The sequence below is a fragment of the Lasioglossum baleicum genome, chromosome 17, assembly GCF_051020765.1.
Source record: "Lasioglossum baleicum chromosome 17, iyLasBale1, whole genome shotgun sequence".
NCBI classification, from domain to species: Eukaryota; Metazoa; Arthropoda; class Insecta; order Hymenoptera; family Halictidae; genus Lasioglossum; species Lasioglossum baleicum.
Genome location: NC_134945.1, coordinates 8439307 through 8458100, shown reverse-complemented (window position 1 = coordinate 8458100; position 18794 = coordinate 8439307). Strand labels below are relative to the sequence as shown.

At 34.2% G+C, this 18794-nt stretch overlaps 1 protein-coding gene across 6 annotated transcripts; it reads left to right on the top strand.

Annotated features, from left to right (window-relative positions):
• Positions 1-1797: 1797 nt before the first annotated feature.
• Positions 1798-11875, top strand: Gig (TSC complex subunit tuberin). 6 transcript variants are annotated; one of them, XM_076442121.1, is made up of 31 exons: positions 1799-2087; positions 2282-2418; positions 2514-2707; positions 2790-2993; positions 3071-3245; positions 3333-3533; positions 3607-3748; positions 3820-3968; positions 4038-4210; positions 4278-4449; positions 4536-4757; positions 4844-5102; positions 5176-5294; positions 5533-5697; positions 5781-5946; positions 6002-6198; positions 6414-6530; positions 6612-6793; positions 6871-7084; positions 7157-7588; positions 7758-7935; positions 8004-8202; positions 8373-8556; positions 8856-9038; positions 9116-9291; positions 9372-9720; positions 9875-10015; positions 10081-10251; positions 10322-10597; positions 10664-11457; positions 11534-11875. In XM_076442121.1, the coding sequence occupies exons 1-29, from the start codon at positions 2009-2011 to the stop codon at positions 10529-10531; spliced, it is 5490 nt and encodes a 1829-aa protein (XP_076298236.1). In that variant the 5' UTR covers positions 1799-2008; the 3' UTR covers positions 10532-10597; positions 10664-11457; positions 11534-11875. The 6 variants fall into 6 exon arrangements, with proteins under 6 accessions (XP_076298240.1, XP_076298236.1, XP_076298237.1 ...); XM_076442122.1 differs by having other exon boundaries at positions 10322-11457; positions 11534-11636; positions 11741-11875; XM_076442123.1 differs by having other exon boundaries at positions 10322-11457; positions 11534-11636; positions 11725-11875.
• The last annotated feature ends 6919 nt before the right edge of the window (positions 11876-18794 follow it).

The following is an 18794-nucleotide window of genomic DNA, read 5'->3' as shown; positions in this document are numbered from 1 at the left end:
TGCAATACATATTTGTAATTGTTTATACATTTTTTATCTTTGTTGTATTTACATTTCGAAAACAATTAATGTCATAAATAAATCCTGCAATATATATTAACGTATTCATTAAATGAACGATCTATAACTTATAAATAGTTTAGTAATTATTTACATCGTTTTTGCATATTTTTACATGTATTTTTTATTGTCCTTGTATATATTTTCTATATTAAGAATATCCAAAAATATGTTTTATGCATTATGCTACGAAAGGAAAAAGATAAATCATTGAATTTATGATCAATCCATGTATAACCTGTATACAGGTTAATTTTTGTAATACTTGTATATAAATAGAACACGAAATAATTCAAATATATATAAATAATGTTAGAGTAAGTATCAAAATTAAGAAATTGTTTAAAGAACAAAGAGAAAGTTTCACTTTCTATTAAATTATGAATATATTTGCAGCATTAACAATTTAATAATGCATAAATCAATTAAAAATATTTATTTTTCAATTCAGAGTATGATAAGAAATAATAGTAGATAAAGTCAATATGTCTGACAAGTGTATACATATTTAGAGTGTCATAGATGGTCATAGAGTCATGCTCTGGTAACCACCTGGTAACTAAATAAAGAAAGTTTATACATGAAAACACACACATAATACTCTATATACATTAATATAACTTGAATCATAAGTAACTTGATGATTAAATACAATAATTTTAAGGCAATGTTGATGTATTTATGTAAACTATATATTATGCAATGGTGTCATGTCACATTTGAACTATTTAGAATCATAGTGTAAATACTTTATTTCTCATAAAAATTTCTTTTGAATATAATATTAAATTTTCTGTATAATTCATTTTCATGTATTTTAGATCATTGATCCATGAAATTTTCCATAATTGCAAGATTTTGTAAATTTTATTCTTAAAACATGTAGCTAGGGTTACAAATGTTTTAATTTGTATAGATACTAATATGCATATGTAATAATTTAAGAAATATACTAATATTAAAATATTTATTCCAGCTGTAATCATTATCGTAATTATATACTGCTAAAAATTAGATACATATGTATATAGTTACAATTCCATGAATTATACATGTGCTATTGTATAACGCTCGAGTGCCAATAAAACATCTTTGAGAATACGAATATTTAAGTTTATATAATGATAAACTTGTATGTTGAGTAACATTTTCTATTAAAACTCGTGTTTCAACAAGAAACATAAACTGATATTAATCTTCAAATTGTATCATCTTATGAAGTCAAATTAATATAATACGTTTATCTCTTTGTAATATACATTTGAATAATGATGTTAATTTTAATTTGAATTAATAAAGATCTTTCTAATATATATAATTGTCCCATTTGAATTTCCCTCTCTATACAACAATCGAATGACGATATTTAAGGACCGTTTTCATCATTTCTAATAATACATTTTATATATACATACATATATGTATTTGTGTGTTTGATTACAAAATAGAATACATATGCAACTTATTTCAAAATCGGATTTTCATTGGTTTATTTAGTTGAATAAAAATATTTCTGAAACAAGTATTCATTTGGATACATCTGTGACTACTTTGATAAATTTTTCTTTATTTTTAAAGAATGTTCATCAACGTTTCTCTTTTCTAAGGATATTTTCAATACATATTTTCTCATTTTCATCGAAACAGTAGAGTTTTGTTGGATTTAATTTATATTTGTATTTTACGGTGTTTTTATCAAATTGACAAGACGTCATGAGAATTCGCCATACGGTATTGACTGTAAAGATATCTACGGTCTTTTGTAGCGATTTTTCATGGTCACCGATTACAGCTGATTGGTGTTTGGTATTCCGGTATACCTATTGTCTTCACGTAATACGTTCCATTGACGTTCCCTAATTCAGATTTGTTTTTGATATGTCCACCGTTGCTCGATACAAGTTATTTCGGCTGCATCCTAGTGGTTCCTTTTAGCTGTTAAAATAAAATGTCGAAAATGAGCTCGAAAGACAAGGACAACAAAACCTTACATGATAAATTGAAACAATTTTTTCGTATTAACAAAGGTGATTGTTGCACATTACAGTAAAGTGTATTTCCTATACGAAATCATAAATTACATTCGCAACGATTCACGTTTTCCTTTTCTCGAATGGGAAACAATACTTTAATTAATAGTTAAGAACGATGGTAACAGAACATCAAGACAAAGTTTTTGCCAGTATTTTCGTCATATTTATCGATGCAACGTTCATTCTAGGAAACTACAGAAGTCGTGAAGATTATACATTAACCACTGATCTCGAGAAAGAAATCAGTCCCGAAAGTCCTGTACATCATCGCACAAGAGCAATTAAAGACCTTTGCGATGCAGTCCTTAATCAACAGTGGGAAGATGTAGGTAGATATGCTTTCGTCTAACAAAATTGTTAACCAGTGCAATGAAAAATGTTATGTGCTACACAAGTAAACATTTACTATATATCTTTTAGACAGCGGCTGAAAGATTATGGTACCTAGTACAAGACCTTTTAGGGAAAGATGTACCTCGTGAGCATAGACACGTGACATTGAACTTCTTGCGATGTCTTGTTCAAGGCCAATACTCTAAGCTGTCCTCTCTTATGAGAGTGAAATTCTTTATGGTTGTTAAAGAACACAATATTCCAGAGGATATTGGACCTAGGTATTCTAGCAATAATATATGAATTACATTGTTGATCAATTAAGTTTTAGTTTTTTGTTAAACGAGCATTGTTTTGTCTCAGATTGGAACTCTTACAAAGTTTAACAGAAAATGGGAAAGATATAATACATTTGGAAGAGAGAATGGGACCGTTCTTATTGGAATGGATGCCTATTGTAACGGCAGGAGATGGGAAAAGGGGCTCTGAATTCTTGTCCCTTCTCGTTAATGTCATAAAGTTTCACTCGGCTTACATAGATGATGACATAATATCAGGGCTCGTGCAGTAAATGTCCACAAATTTTCCACAATAATCATAATCACAATCGGGAAAGAAATATTCTATGGTGTTTATACTTTTAGGTACATTTGTCATCTGTGTTATTATAGCAATAGCACCGAAGTTGTTTCTGGCTGTTTAGAAGCTCTAGATGCAATTGTTTGCTATAGTAATTTACACTCCGACTCATTGCAAACGTTTATTATAGCTTTATGTGGAAGTGTAAATGTTGAAACCTATTGTCAAATCAGTTGGAAGGTACAGTACGAATTTTATAAAAACTCAAAAGCACAAATACACTTTACTGTAATAAGTCACATGTTTAGGTATGATTGAATTTTTCAGATAATGCGTAATTTATTAGGAACACACATGGGTCATTCTGCATTATATACAATGTGTCGTTTGTTGCAAGATGTCAATTTTCAGCGAGACGTGCGTTTACTTAGGGGTGCAGTGTTTTATGTAAATATGGGCCTTTGGGGTACGCATAAAATTCCAAAACTAGAGTGTACTCCAACATCTGTTTTACCTTCGTTTTATCAAGTAAGTAATAAACAAGAATCATTCAATGCTGTAGCATTGCAAGAAATTACTTATTTTCTATCTTCTTAAAAAGGCATTAAAATGCAACCACCCAATTGTTATGTACGAAGTAACATTATCAATTCAGAGATTAGTGACCAAATATGGTGCTGAATTATGGGATCCTACATGGAGTATTATTCTTGATATTATTGAGGAAGTAATTTCTCACACAGGTGAAATACAAAGTTATAAGCGTATTACATCATACGTAACATAATATATCCTATTTTTTTCTTATTTGTAGAAACTAGCAATCAGCCTGCAACCAGACAAGTTTCAATGAGTTTACATGAAACAATAAATAGTATTGAAAATTTATTGGATACCAATCGTTATAATGGTTGCGTTCAACGATTGTACAAGCTTGTTGATCGGTGCAGTAACACACGACCTGTAATTATCATACACGTACATTATATTGATTCCAACTAGGTACATGTGAAATTGAATATCTCTTTACAGGAAGCATCAGTGTTGAAATTAATTGAATATAGAGCACATACTATAGGGCCTACTCATCATCACTGGCAAGCAAGATTGACCAATTTAATGGAACGTTATTATAAATTGGAAACGCGTACAAATGTTAGAGTTAAAGTCCTTGAAGTCTTATCGAATGTCATTCAAGTTAATAGGTATTATTAAGTTATGAACTTTACGGTATACATATATGTTCAAGCTTTGAATTGTATTTCTTTTAAGTAGGTCTAGATACGAGGATGAGTTGATTGAAAGAATTGTTGTGCCATATCTTCAACATATAGATGCCGATTCAGATATTACAATTCGCAACAGTGTTGCGTACTTGCTTGTTGATCTTTGTCTTGAGTGTGATACAAAACGATGTCTGGAACTTCTGGATATAATAGAGAAGGTATTCCACTTTATGTCTACAGAGTAAAACTAATTTTGATGTTACATCTACGAAAGGAAAGCTGATATTCACTGGTTCGTTTTCAGTTAATCATCAAGCCTTTCTGTTCTGACATTCCAATTACAAAGGATACTGATATTAAGGATGTGAAAACAGCAGTTGTCGGTGTAATAAAAATATTAACATTGAAAATTTACTATTTGCCATCGAGTCATGCAATACGTGCTTATAAGGTTCTAGTGACTCATCTTGATCAGCATTATAAAGATCCAAGTGTCTTCCATGATGTCTCTACAATTCGATACCTGGTAGGACATAAATCAACGTTCAACCCTTTAATCTTATTTTTGAAGCTTTCCTTGAATAAGTCCTACATGTGTTTTACCCTATTCAGATCTTTGAGTGTTTCTTGAAAATTAGAGCAAACACGTTGTATCATCTCGGATTTCCAGATGCACAAAATGCGTCTGTGACAAGATTTAGCCCGTATTTAGTCTTAGAACATGCAGCGACTGAACGAATGAATAGTGGAGGTGGTGGAAGCAGTCCTCCACCAGCAAGTCCAGCTCCGTCACACTTGTCTTGTCAGATTACTCACATGTCATTGGCACATGCATGCAAAGCTGTTATTTCATGCATTAAGTCAGAGAAAGGCTCGTATTTCTTTATTCGGTTGTATAAAAAACAATTCAAAAACTCGATGAAAATTTTTTTATATAATTACAGATTGGAAGGTTCTGCAACTTGTGTTAAAGGAGTTACCTCAAGTAATGCAAAATAGAGCCTTGGTACTATCACGACATACTAATGATATTGACTGTTTTGCTACAGCACTTTGTTCAATGGTATGATATAATACATATTACCTTATTATACAGGGTGTTTACAGTATTACTAACCATATTCTATTTTGACCTGACTTTCATATGATATAAAAAAATATCTAGCATTTCATTGAAAACATTTAAGGTCACCTTCATTTAAAAAAAAAAGTGCAAACACAAAAGAAGTATTAGTAATAGCGCGAGCACCGTGTATAATTTTAATATGTTCACTAAAACTGACTGAAGTATGTTTTAACAGGTCAGTGACAAGAACCTACGACTTCCAGAATCTTTGTACAATGTTCCTCCGAAATTTACTATATCTGAATTTCGCGTTCACGTTTTTCCAGTATTAGCATCATTAGCTTCGTATCATGCGCATCTGGATCCTAACTTACAGCAGCGTCTAATAAAATGTTTAGAGGTAAACAACAACATTTACTTCTACAAGCTCTTGATGGAGCATTTGTTGCTTGAAGATATGAAAATGCAAATTTTTAATTTTAGGTCGGTTTAACTGCAAAATGCGCGAGTCAGTGTGTTACTAGTCTTACAACTTGTATTTTGGAAATGCGTGACGCGATGAACAAACTTTTATCAGAGGTTCTCTTAAATCTGTCTAAAATTTCAGCAACAGTACACATTGCTATACCGATTTTGGAATTTTTATCTAGTAAGTATGAAGTTTTATTATACCTGCTTCGACATGTACAATATCTTTTTTTCAGCTCTTACGCGACTGCCAAAAGTTTTTGCGAGTTTTATCGGAGACCAATACATGTCGGTGTTTGCTATTTTATTACCGTATACAAATCCGTTCAAATACGACCACTACACAGTATCTTTGGCACATCATGTGATCGCCGTATGGTTTCTAAAGTGTCGATTACCATTTCGAAGAGATTTTGTTAGGTTTATTACTACAGTACGTATATTAATTGAGATCAACTAATGTTAATATCTTCGGGATTGTGTATTATCTTGGGGATATATATTCTGGGATGTGTGGAAGGATGAGAGAGTTTAGTTAGAATTGTAAACCGAGTCCCTTTTTATGACTGGAGACCTAAACATAAAGCATTTCTATTCTATATATATATATATATATATATATACATATATATATATTTTTTTATCTAGGGCTTGAAGGCAAATGTAATAATACCGTTTGAAGAAGGACACTTGATGAAATCAGACTATAACTTCATGAATGAAGACTCATCGAATAGAAAACGTAGTTCGAGTTTAACAGAACAGGTGTAAATTAATTACTGTAACTTCACTGTACACGCCTCGACCTGCTTAATGCTTTCTCTACTATTGTGTTTTTGTTTATAGGGCAGTAGAGGGCGAAGAGAAAGACCAATGATGTCTAATCGTATGATTGGTGATAGTAAAGTTTCGGATCTGAAACCACCCATCGACGAAGCACTAATGACTTTTCACGTTGAACTTACTGAAACCTGTATTGACTTGATGGCTCGATACACGTTCTCAACATACTCAGCGCGGCCTAAAAGGTAAGTTTAGAAATTCTTCATTTTGTCAGATATCTAACAAAACAATTTCACCATGATGTGTCGTTTTTGATGTGCAGACTTTCAACCGCTGACTTTCTTCTGAAGGAAGGCCAATCAATGACATGGTTGCTCGGGAATAAACTTATCACTGTGACGACAAGTGGTTGTAGCAATAAAGCAATGCGTGGAGGTCTCTGTGATAATTGTTGGGTTGTTTGCAAACCCGGTCCTCAATCACCTGAACACACAAGAACGTCTCAATTGAATTTAAGGAGGGCGTCGAGCACAGAGGTATCGTTACTTTTTCTTTCATTAATTTTTCCATATGTGCGTACTACAATAAAAAGAAACAATGAAATACAGACAGCAAAGGAGGACAGATTGTCTAGGCAATCTTCTGGAGGTCATGGGAGCTCTACCGGAAACACAGCAGCAAATTCTCCAATAGAGGAATCAAAGAAAGCGTCGGATGACTTAGAGCCTCCGAAAAGAGAGTTCCCCGTCGAGAAAACGGACAAAGAGCCAGTTGAATCGTCCAAACTGGAACAAATACTCAATAGTCAGAAACAAGAAGAACACGTGCTTTGTGCGTGCTGGTGTCAAGGCTGGGCTGAGATATATGTACGCAGGCCAACGGGTGACATGTCTTGGATAATGAGGATTCAGAATTCTACACAATTCGAGATGCACGTGGATTTTCCTGTGCACGACATAATGGCACTGTATAGACCAAACCAGGATTTGTTGCAGAAACAACAAGAATCTACGTCAGAATATTCTGGAGACGAAGGAGAGGTAGTTTAAAAATGTATTCTGACTTAGGGAACGTCATAATACTGTAATATTTTATACAGGGTGTCCCATTTGAAGTTTCACACGCAATTATTTCCCAAACTAAAGCTCAAATAATTACATGTGAATTCTTCAAATGGGACATCCTGTGTATGTAAGATGCTTCTCGTAGGATACTGCGGAGAAAACTCTGGACCAAGCACAAGCTGATCATAGCGGTGTGTTGAAATCTGTAACATCATCTTCTATATCATCCGGTCCAATCGCGATCCCGGGTTCACCTGCTCGACCAAATCCTTCCAGACAGAGTTCTCGCGATAGTTTGGAAAGTTTAGAGGATGGTGACGATGGTACGAATAATTTTTTAATACGAGTGATCTAAGCGATTTAGTGTTAATGAATAAATAATTGTTGATAGATTTACGACGTTCACGGAATCCAGTGCGCCGATCAAACTCTAGCCCCGAGATGAGCGCCAATTGGAAAAATCCATTCTTAAATAAAGACAAATTAAATCTACAACAAATAGACCGGGAGCTTTCATCCGTAGATCTAGAAGTGAAACTTGATGCGGAGTCAAAGAATCGGGCGAAAAATACTTATGCGAAGGATATGAGGTATTGTTGTTTCAAAGATGTTATTATGTATCATTATACGACAAAGCTAAAATTAAAAACGTAGTTGAGGATATTAAGATGAGAAATTAGTAGAGAATGTTTCAGAATCAACGTAATTTGTTACAAGCGTCTATTAAAATGCTTATGGATAATTTATATAAATTTTGTAGAGTCAGTTGCGAAGCTATACCGGAAGAAATATTTGGCATGGGCACAACACCGCCATCCTCAGAAAATGCATCGGATCATCCATCTGCATTGAGATCTCAACGGTCATACCCTGGAGCGACGCAAGTGACCCAAGTTATTACAACTACTAGCAATACTGTTCCGCCATCGCCAACAACTCTGCAGGTATAGTTCTTTACTTCTAACAAAGGAACATACCGAAGTGAAACACGATTTTTATGAAACTTTTGGAAAAAGTAGTTCTTAGAGAAATATTGAACATTTTTTTGTCGGTCATCGTCCATATTGAAGGGGTGATAACAGCCCTCAAAGTAAGGGGTCGGAATCACGTTTGATCGAATGTCGCGGGAACTATAAAAGCTTGTTAATTTTTTCGTTCAAATGTTAACCCATTTACTTGAGTATTTGTGTGAGAGAAGTGCATACGGATGAAATAGAATTTTGAATTTCTTTCATTTTTGTAGGTACAGGGGAATTTCTTAGGTGTGCAAGCACGCACCGCACAAATACAATCAGCTACTGCGAAACCTCCACAATCACCTACCCAAATTTATCCTCGATTATCTAGTCTTGAATCTGGTCAAAAACAAGCGGCAATAGGGCCAGAGAATAAACCGCCTATTGGACGAAATCATATTGGGGACAAAGTATATACTATTGCGAATTATATTTTTCTTATTTTTCTTTCCAATTGGGGATTATATAAATGCATTATTTTCACCAGAAGGATGAAAGACCCGATCCGTCCATGTTACCCCCTTTGCCACTACCGTTCCGCGACAGAGGTCATACAATTTCTGTGATGAGTCCTGTGAAGAAATCTCGCGCAGAATGGGACACCATACGCAGAGGAAATTCGCCACGAGTGAAAGATCCACCGAAAGCTGGTATCAATCCTAGGTAGATCGTGTTTTAACATATTCAACGATTCTTCTTCACAATACATTGAGAAATTCACATTTTAAATACCTGCATTACAGTTTTGTCTTTCTACAACTATATCACACGGCTCATTTCGGATCACCCTCGGAGAAACCGTTGCTAGTTCCGCAAACAACAGCTGTGCAAAGAGCTGTGACGAATTTGGATAGGATACAACCGTACGAAACCCATAAAATTGGAGTTCTTTATGTTGGCCCAGGACAAGCCTCTAACGAGGCTGAAATCTTGGCTAATCAGCATGGGTCTCTTCGGTATACTGAGTTTTTACAACGATTAGGAACGTTGGTCCGGTTAAAGGACGTCGATGAGAGCGTGTTTCTAGGAGGTCTGGATCGTAATGGTGAAAATGGGAACTTTGCATATATTTGGCAGGACGATGTTACACAGGTTTGAATTACTTATTAAAGCTATTGTACTATGGGTTACCTAAAATAATACTGGTTCAATTTCTGGCAAAATAATTGATACATAATACTTTAACCGAGCTAGTTCGTGCATTATTTGAAATGTCTAAAGAAACAACTTAATTAAATCTTTGCAGGTGGCTTTTCACGTGGCCACTTTGATGCCAACTAAATCCAGCGACCCAAAATGTACCTCTAAGAAGCAACACATTGGAAATAATTATGTTACCGTAGTTTACAATGAATCTGGAGAGCCGTATAACATACAAACTGTGAAGGTATGCGTTTTAATTGTAAAAAAATATATGACGTTCTTCTATTGCTCTCTGATTTTACTATTTAGGGGCAATTCAATTATGCGTGCGTTGTGATCCAGCCCTTGGATCACGGTACTAATCAAGTTACAGTTCAGGTGAAAGAAGAATTAGCAAAACACATTCGACATAGTGAACCCAAGATAATATCGGATCAAAATTTAGCAATTTTGTCTCGACAGTTGGCTCTTCATGCCAATGTAGGTTTCCTATCGTCACTCTATAATTTACTGATGTTCAATAACATTCATTAACTTTTTTTTTTATTAGCTTGCTTCAATGGTTTCGTCATCTTTAGAACAAAACAGTCATAATCCGTACGCCTCCAACTGGTTGGAACGTTTACGGCATATAAAACGGCTTCGAAACCGTGTTCTACAAGAAACAACAAATAACAATCCTGACGGTACAGCCGACGATTTATCGCCACGATCGAATAAACGTATTTATATGGATGATTTTACTGAATATACAACATGACTTGATTCCAATAAAAACATTACATACACGTTGTTATCAATGTAATTCATATTCGTACAAAACTATGTAAGTTTTTGATGCAATAATCAAGCACTCTTTACGTGAACCTTGACTAATACAATTATTCTATAGGGACAAATATTTCTTTCTGTTGGATATCGGATACAGCTTTCAGATCTAAACAAATAATATACACTTTTCATGTGATAAATGATTTATCATTGTTATGTATTATTATTATAACATATATTGTATATCCTCATTGATTTAAAGACAAGCGATTCAAAATAAATCGAGAAGAAGATGTCTCTAACAATATGTTAATTAAGAGAATAAGTTTGGAGATGATCTTATCGGTGTTTTAACTATCTAATTAGTGTCGTCACATGAACATAAAAATAAAAAAGAATGGCATTTTTGGAAAATAATTTTCCACTCGATGTATATTTCAAACGAACCCGCGAGTAGACCATTTTCTCGCAACGCTAATCTACAAAATATGTGTTGAACGTTTCAAAAAACCAAACGCGACCAGTGCAGAGATTGAGTGAGAGAGTGAGTGCAGAGAACACTCACGCAGAGATGGTGTTTTGCGGTTTATTAATTAATTCGCGACATGCAGTAAAAATGGCAAAGTCTATCTCTCTGTCATTGTAAAAACGGTAACTAAGCAAATCCTATTCTAATCGAAATGAAGTAGAGACGAGACGAGACAGCTAGCGACTGGGTTTCCAAGCCCACATGATCTAGCAATGACACCATCCATCTGCCTGGACGTCGTAACGCCACTACAGATGCGCTCGTTCGTTCAAAGCGTTACTTCAACTGGCGAGTATACGAGCTGGCCGCTTTGAGTAGGCAACAGTAGGCAACCAAGTAGAACTCGTAGAACTCTTATATTAGCAGAGGGCAGAGAGTATATATTGGTCTGTATTGGTATTTCCCCGCAACTAATGTTCAATTGCAATAAATAATAATTCTAAATAAAGTCTATTATTCCAGTTGGTTTTTTCAAATTGTAATTCGCTCTGTTGAAAATAACTAAGTTCTACATCACTAATTAGTAGCGATTGGTGGAGGCAAGAGGTTATGTTCGATCACGTAGGTAAGTACATAAAGTTGGCAGCAGAAACAGTGTCATAACCTAACCTAACTCTAACCGCCTAACCATCGAGAGTTTCACGTGAGAACAGCTAAAATCGTTGACAGATAGAAGCGCCTCTGCCCACGTAATTAAGAAACTCGCGAATCGATTTTTCGTACAACAACAGATCCTTAGTGTGCTGTCAGTTCCATTTGGTCCTGTCAGCTGGTGAAGAAGTGGAGCGTGGAACGATCAAAATGGTAAATCTCGTCGAATTTTCTGAGAACACGTTCGTCTGGCCATGGAGTCGAAATTCTCAAAACAATTGCTCCTTTACTTTTTCTAGTCGTTCGAAAAAATTATGTCGATCATGCAGAGGCCAGGAGAAGACCCTGTTGCCAAGGACGATGTACCTTGGTGGATGAAATATGCTGGCCGAGGGCTCGGTACCGCAGGGAGTTTTAGTACGTTCTCGAAAATGATATATTCCATAACGTGTCATACATTACACCATCACAGCATCGACCTACTGTCATATTTATCAGGCATTATATAGTAACAGAATACATATATTGTTCGAAATTTTTTATTCACAGATTCACAATATTTAATTAAATGTAATGTGCATTCGACGCTTCTAATTTGCTTTCCTTTCTAAGAAAAATGTCGATACTCGGGTATTTTAATTGATTTAATGTTATGATTACATTTTTGCAGAATACGCTATTTTTATTAGAATCACTTGCGATAGGTGTGAGAAGAGTGCATAGCGAGTAGCAGTCTGCTACTTTTAAGGATTTATGTTTGTTTGAGATTATAATTTCAATGAATTTGTTACAGTTGCAATTTTTCTCGGAGCATGGAATTGTGTATCGATACTCTTGGGTGACATAGGTTGCCTAATTGGTGGTATGTGGCAGATGGTGGCTGGTTTTGTAGTTGTAATGATAGAGGCACCGTGTTGCTGTCTGTTCATTGATTTTGTACAAAACTTGAGCGATTGGGTGGAAAAGCGACCATACTGGAATAGAGCAGCGGTGTATTGTTTGTAAGTGCATTTTTCAGATACAGTAGGTACTCGCTTGTTGCACGAAAATGGGACTGCAATTTCAGGCAAGATCCAAGGTTTTTCTAATAAACTTTGGTCTAATCCAGACCTGGGCGATGCTGGCTCAAAAAATACATGTTGCTACTACTCTGGGACTGTCTTATCGAGCAAGAGAAGGGGAGCTTACTGAGCAAGAGAAGGAGAGAAACAGCAACATGTGTTTTTCGAGCCAGCATCGCCCAGGTCTGGTCTAATCAATCGCATAGGATTTCCCACCTTAGAACAGAATTTATTATCATATTCCCTAAGCTGCATTCCCCACTTTGCACGAACGAAAACACTGGCATTTGATCGAGAGTGCAATGAGCGAGAACCTACTGTAGATATTTTACTGCTTTCTGTACTGTGCTTCTTTTCAGTTAGAATGCTACGCTGTTTTCACTAATAGATCAGATGTGCAGCATTGTTTTATTATTTCAGGGCGGCAGTTCCACCAGTCTTCATCTGTTTTGGAATGAGTAGTTTATTCGGCAGTGGCCTAATATTTGCGACAGGTGTAATATATGGAATGATGTCTCTCGGTCGGAAGTGAGTATCTCATTTCTAACATTAATAACCTTTACAGGTATACATTATTGCTGCTAATGAACGCGTTCTGTCTGTTATGTTAATTTTCAGTAATCATAATGATTCCTTGTGTTTGATTACACTAAACAAACCATATGGTGTGTTCTGCAATAATGTATGCACACATTCGCTTCTGGGTGGAAGAGTTTATATTACCTTGTGTTCGTTTGCATTTGTGTTTGAATTTGTCGCTATGGGTTTTGGGTACCTCGTATTGTTTACACGGTGTTCTCAGTTTGGATCACAAATTTTGAAAGCGTATGCTGCAGCTAAAATAAAAAAAATATATACTTTTTAAGAAATTAGATGAAATAAGATGCAGAGAGATTCAAATAGAAAAGTAAATTATATAACGGTTATTATATGTATAATTAATTATACATACAATTATAAATTAATAATTCAAATAGAAAAGTAAATTACATAATGGTTATTATATATATAATTAATCATACATACAATTATAAATCAATAATTCAAATAGAAAAAGTAAATTATATAATGGTTATTATATGTATAATTAATTATACATACAATTGTCAATTAATTATATAATCGTGAACTTGAAAACTTCTTACACAATAGTTCCTCTTATAGAGTCATAGAACTAAGTTTATGCAAATATCAAAATCTATAGATTTTTTACAAGTTTGTTTATTAGAAGTTGAAATACCGATTGAGTAATTCTATGATTTCATCTTTTAAATTTCTTAAAATAGATTGCATAGTATGCGCCATTAAATTATAATATGAAGTAACAATAATATATTCGATAAGTGTAATTCCCAGTGTTGATACTAATACACTAATAATAACAGAGGATCCAGGCCCGACCAAGCAGGAATGACGTCGGGTATGGGTTCCCCACAGGGTACTGTACCTCCTCCTACTACAGATCATCCTACTTACACTCAACCTACAGCTATTGTGGAGGATCCTGACTGGAGGCGTTCATAAATCATCAAACATTCATTGCACCACTTCACTAACCAGGCAATAATATATAAAGTTTAAAATTTATTCTTACATTTCTAGCTTCTGTAGATATCTTTTAAATCTCTATGATACATATTATAATTTCACTACACTTTATAGATTTAACAGTGCAAGATTATCTTGTGTTACATGTTACATCTATATTACATGTGCTATACTATGGCTTTGCATGTATATGTATATCTTACTTGGATCTCAAAGGTGTATTTTCAATTTTCATTAGAGACCCAGATAAAAAAGTTAAAAATTGTGACCTTCACTTTTTCTTTCAAAATTTTGAGCGATAGTAATTTAAAAAGAAAATTTCCCAGACATTACCTAGTAAGTAACCTAATCCTTCTAACATCTTAAAACAACCCTACCTAGTCGTTTGATCCAATTTTGAAAAGTTATTATTATAGTTATTAAAGGGTGTCCACTTAACTTTGTCTCCAACTGTACATATGTATACGTAATATATGTATGTATATATTTTTCTAAAGATATTATGTTTATAATTAGGTGTATGTTATATAACATGAAAAATTAGTTGAATTTTTTAATGATATATAAATTTGTAGGGCACCTCTTCATGAAATGAGATCAACAGCGGCGACCATTGAGGTTCCTTCATCGAGTATGCAGGCCACTCTTGTTGAAAATGCTCAGCCAATCGGTTTTTCCAGTAAACCTGATAGTAACGTTTGACTTTTACGGATTAATTGGTGAAAAATTTACTGTTGTGTATGAATGATGATGAATGGTGACTTGGTCGAGTAATGATCAGCCAAGCCCATGAACATTCATTATCACAATAAAAATCACTTATTTATTTTCAAATAACACTGTAAAAAAACTTTATTGCATAGAATTGGTAACGATCAACTATGTAAGTTGTTTGTATTATTTGTATCAGGTTTTGAACAAAACGTGAGCTAACTATTTTTTGTTTCGTTATGTTAGTGAAACATTATATAGTCGCATGATTCTGTTAATTATGTTATTTCGTTTCATCGTGCATATCGTCTGATTTACTTCCAGTTCAGAACTTTGGCGTTAAAAATTACAACGCATTGTACCATTGCCAATTACAGAGGTGTGCGTGAACCCGAAAATGTCGGAATTTTAATCGGTATCGGGGCGTTCGGGACGGGTTCTCCAATATGTCGGGATTTCTGAGCATATTAGTGTCCTGGAATATATCGGAATTCTTGGATATTTTCAGGAATCCCGAAAATTTCGGGATCTCGAATATATTCGAGAACTACCCGAGATACCCGACCCATCCTGACCATCGAGTACCCGACATTTTCGGGTTCTCGCACACCTCTACAAATTACATATCGCTTGCTCATACGATGCATCCATTCAAGAATGTATAGTGTGAAGAAAAATCGGATTTCGATCTCCCGTTTCAAAAAATGCCAAAGTCAAAGACTGCTACACAAATCATATTCTAAACACGTATTCATGGGCTTGGTTTCCATGCGGTCCTATTACTTGTAACGCGTGTCATACCAGCATGATCGAAGAATGAAATTCGTCATGAATAAAGCTAATTATCGTACACTAGGCGATTTTGGACGTGATCGATTGTTACATTTTTCTATTTTCAAGCATGTACGTTGTCTTTTTTTAAAAAAAGCAAAAGTGACACTTCCAAAATCAAAGCATTTTAAGATTTTAAGACAGACTACTCAATAAGGTCGCGAAGATGGACGAGTCATAATTTGTTAGTTCTATAATTCTTTTCTTATATATACGTTTTTAAACGTTCTTCTCTCTGCCAAATTAATTGTATATACATAATACACGTTGATTCCTACATGTATGTATTCGAATTTATCCATGGTTGTTTTATCCGATACATATGTAAATTTCTGTTACGTGTATTTTTATATGACGTCTTTCAGGATCTAGACTTCCAAACTGAATTTCTCGTAGATTATACTTCATTTTCGTGGCCAAATATAGTTTTAAAATTTCTTGAATTAATTAAATCTACTGCTTTATATGGTGTGGCAAAGAGAAAGAATAATTTAGTTTGTGCTGAAGATATACATTTTATTGTACGTGATCCAGTTTTTATAAAATTAATATGTGAATACATTATGTTTAGCCCTTTATGATAATTAGGTATTATATACTGTTTTATTCACGACTGTTTTTTTTTTCCTATAATGGTAAATACACCAACAACTTTTGCTCATTATCAGTAATACTTTTAATTCACTTTTCCATCATGTATGTTTGATCAAATAAGCATTTATTTCCTACTTTGAATTGTCGAACTACTCGATTTAATCATTTTTTCCCCTACATTCCTATTTTCAAGTATAATTTATTTCGTAAATATGTAAGTCTAGATTAGTCTATTATATAATAGTATTCCACAATGAAGTAGTGTTTCTAGCCCCATGATATTGATTTTCGTATCAAATCAGCCAAATGAGTTTAATTTAAATGCCATTTTTTAGAGGCAAGTATAGACGACTATGTTTTTTATAATTTATATTATAAAGCTAATGTTTCCTGTGACTAGCATATTTCATTGTGATAGTTTATGACTAAGGTTTTAAGTATCCTGTTTTCATGTAGAGTAAAAGATAGCATACTTACATCGCACGTAGAGCGATTCAATGTGCATAACAAAAAAAAAGGGAAAGTGTGCAGTGCAACACGTGTACACATTGCATGTAGTTCACGTACAAACACACTCACAAACACGTACTTTGGGCGTTTGTATAACTTCCATATATATATAATTTGTTTCCAACATTATTTGAAATTACAAGATGTTCAGTTTAGAACCTTACGTGTTACTAAACGCCAGAAAAGAATACATATGTTGTTTATTTTGAATGTAATGTCTGTCGGAGTCCAATCATACATAATGTTAAGTGGAAAGAGAAATTGTATAGTGTACGGTATAAATCGAGGATTAGATTGGAAACAAGTATTGAGCGTTTTCATGATCTCATTTGATTTAAATGATTCAAAGAACGAAGAAAACCTGTATATTTTACCATGCACACAAAACGTATTTGTGCAGATCCATGGCGAACAAAGGAAATGGACCGTTTAGAACAGCTCGTTAAAGAGTAAAAGGATGTATAGACTATACAATAAACTACATCTGCGGCACTTTAATCGAATATCATAAGTAGAAATAAAGAGGAATATTATAATTATATATATTTTCCTGTCACGAAAAATGTGTTCAGAAGTCCAATGGTTTGTAGTTTCACATGTGTACTTTTGACCAAGTATTAATGGGAAGAGTCATACTCCGTAATGGAAGTGTATATATAGCTTACCATAGATTGAGTAAAAATCATGTATAAATTTTAAAGAGGCAGATAGTTTCTTTAAATTGTACTGAGATACTGTATATGTATATGTAGATATTAAGCTTCCATTGCATACAATATCAGACTAATATTTATCACTCATGTACTGCTTACTACTACTTTATTGTGATGATTTATCACTCGCAAAAAAAGCTTCGAGTATATTCATATGAGGAACATATATCTATGTAAAAAAAGGATTTGAAGGAAAGGGTCAAATGTGTTCTATTCTTTGAATAGGAGTTTATTAAACAGAAGTTTGAGATACATTGTTATGTATATGTATTACGATTAGCAATTGAAGTAACATGTTGATGTGCTTGACCATTCGTTACATATATGTATAGTGAAATTGTCAATAAATAAGTGAAATTACAGAAATTACACGCGAACGATTCTTTAATATTAAAAATATAGTTTCAATAAGTATAAAATATTGATTTAATATCTCGTTTATAATATTTATTAAGTTCCAATTGACCTTCAAACTTTTTGGCCATATCTTTCTTTTTATATATTTATTATTTATAAATAAACGCATGTTAACACAAGTGGTGAGTTGAATTATAGGTTTCCAAATAAACAATCTTCTCAAATGACTTTCAAATGTTTTTCATTAAATTATATTTAAATTTAAATTAAATAAGATACTTTTAGAGTGTATGTATACACACATATACAGGGTGTTTGCGAAATCGTAGTACAACCGTGCAAGGGGTGATTCTCATGCAAAGATAAGTCGAAAAAAGGAATAACATTTTTTTGTTTGGCAGCTCGTTTTCGAGAAAATAGAGTTTAAAGCAGTGTGGCCAGATTCATGTTGAAACCAACATCTTTTCCCCCTCCAGGCTCTCCACCTTATCCCCTTCCACTATCCTATTCCACCGTTCAGTCTCTATCAGTCTCTATCGCGCACACGCAACGTGTCTTCCATTCGCCTCACTCTGCCTCACTCTATTCTCGTCGCGCAACGTGTCACATATTACTCTGGTCATCAGAGAGGGGGTACTTGTATTCCCCCCGATTCCTTTTCGATTACCCCTGTCTGGACACACTGGTTTAAAGTTCCGCCAGGTTCGCGTGCTTCAGTATATGCACAAAGTAGAATTGGTTGATCATGGTCAGACGCGTTAGACGGTTCCTATGCACTATCACTATGCCGTGACTATGCAGTAGCAT

Bases quoted from the DNA above. Each gene is read 5' to 3' on its own strand.
- Gig (XM_076442121.1), top strand. From the start codon at position 2,009: ATGTCGAAAATGAGCTCGAAAGACAAGGACAACAAAACCTTACATGAT. The intron at 2,088-2,281 runs GTGATTGTTGCA...CGTTCATTCTAG, and splicing joins ATTTTTTCGTATTAACAAAG to GAAACTACAGAAGTCGTGAA. The intron at 6,794-6,870 runs GTAAGTTTAGAA...TTTGATGTGCAG, and splicing joins TACTCAGCGCGGCCTAAAAG to ACTTTCAACCGCTGACTTTC.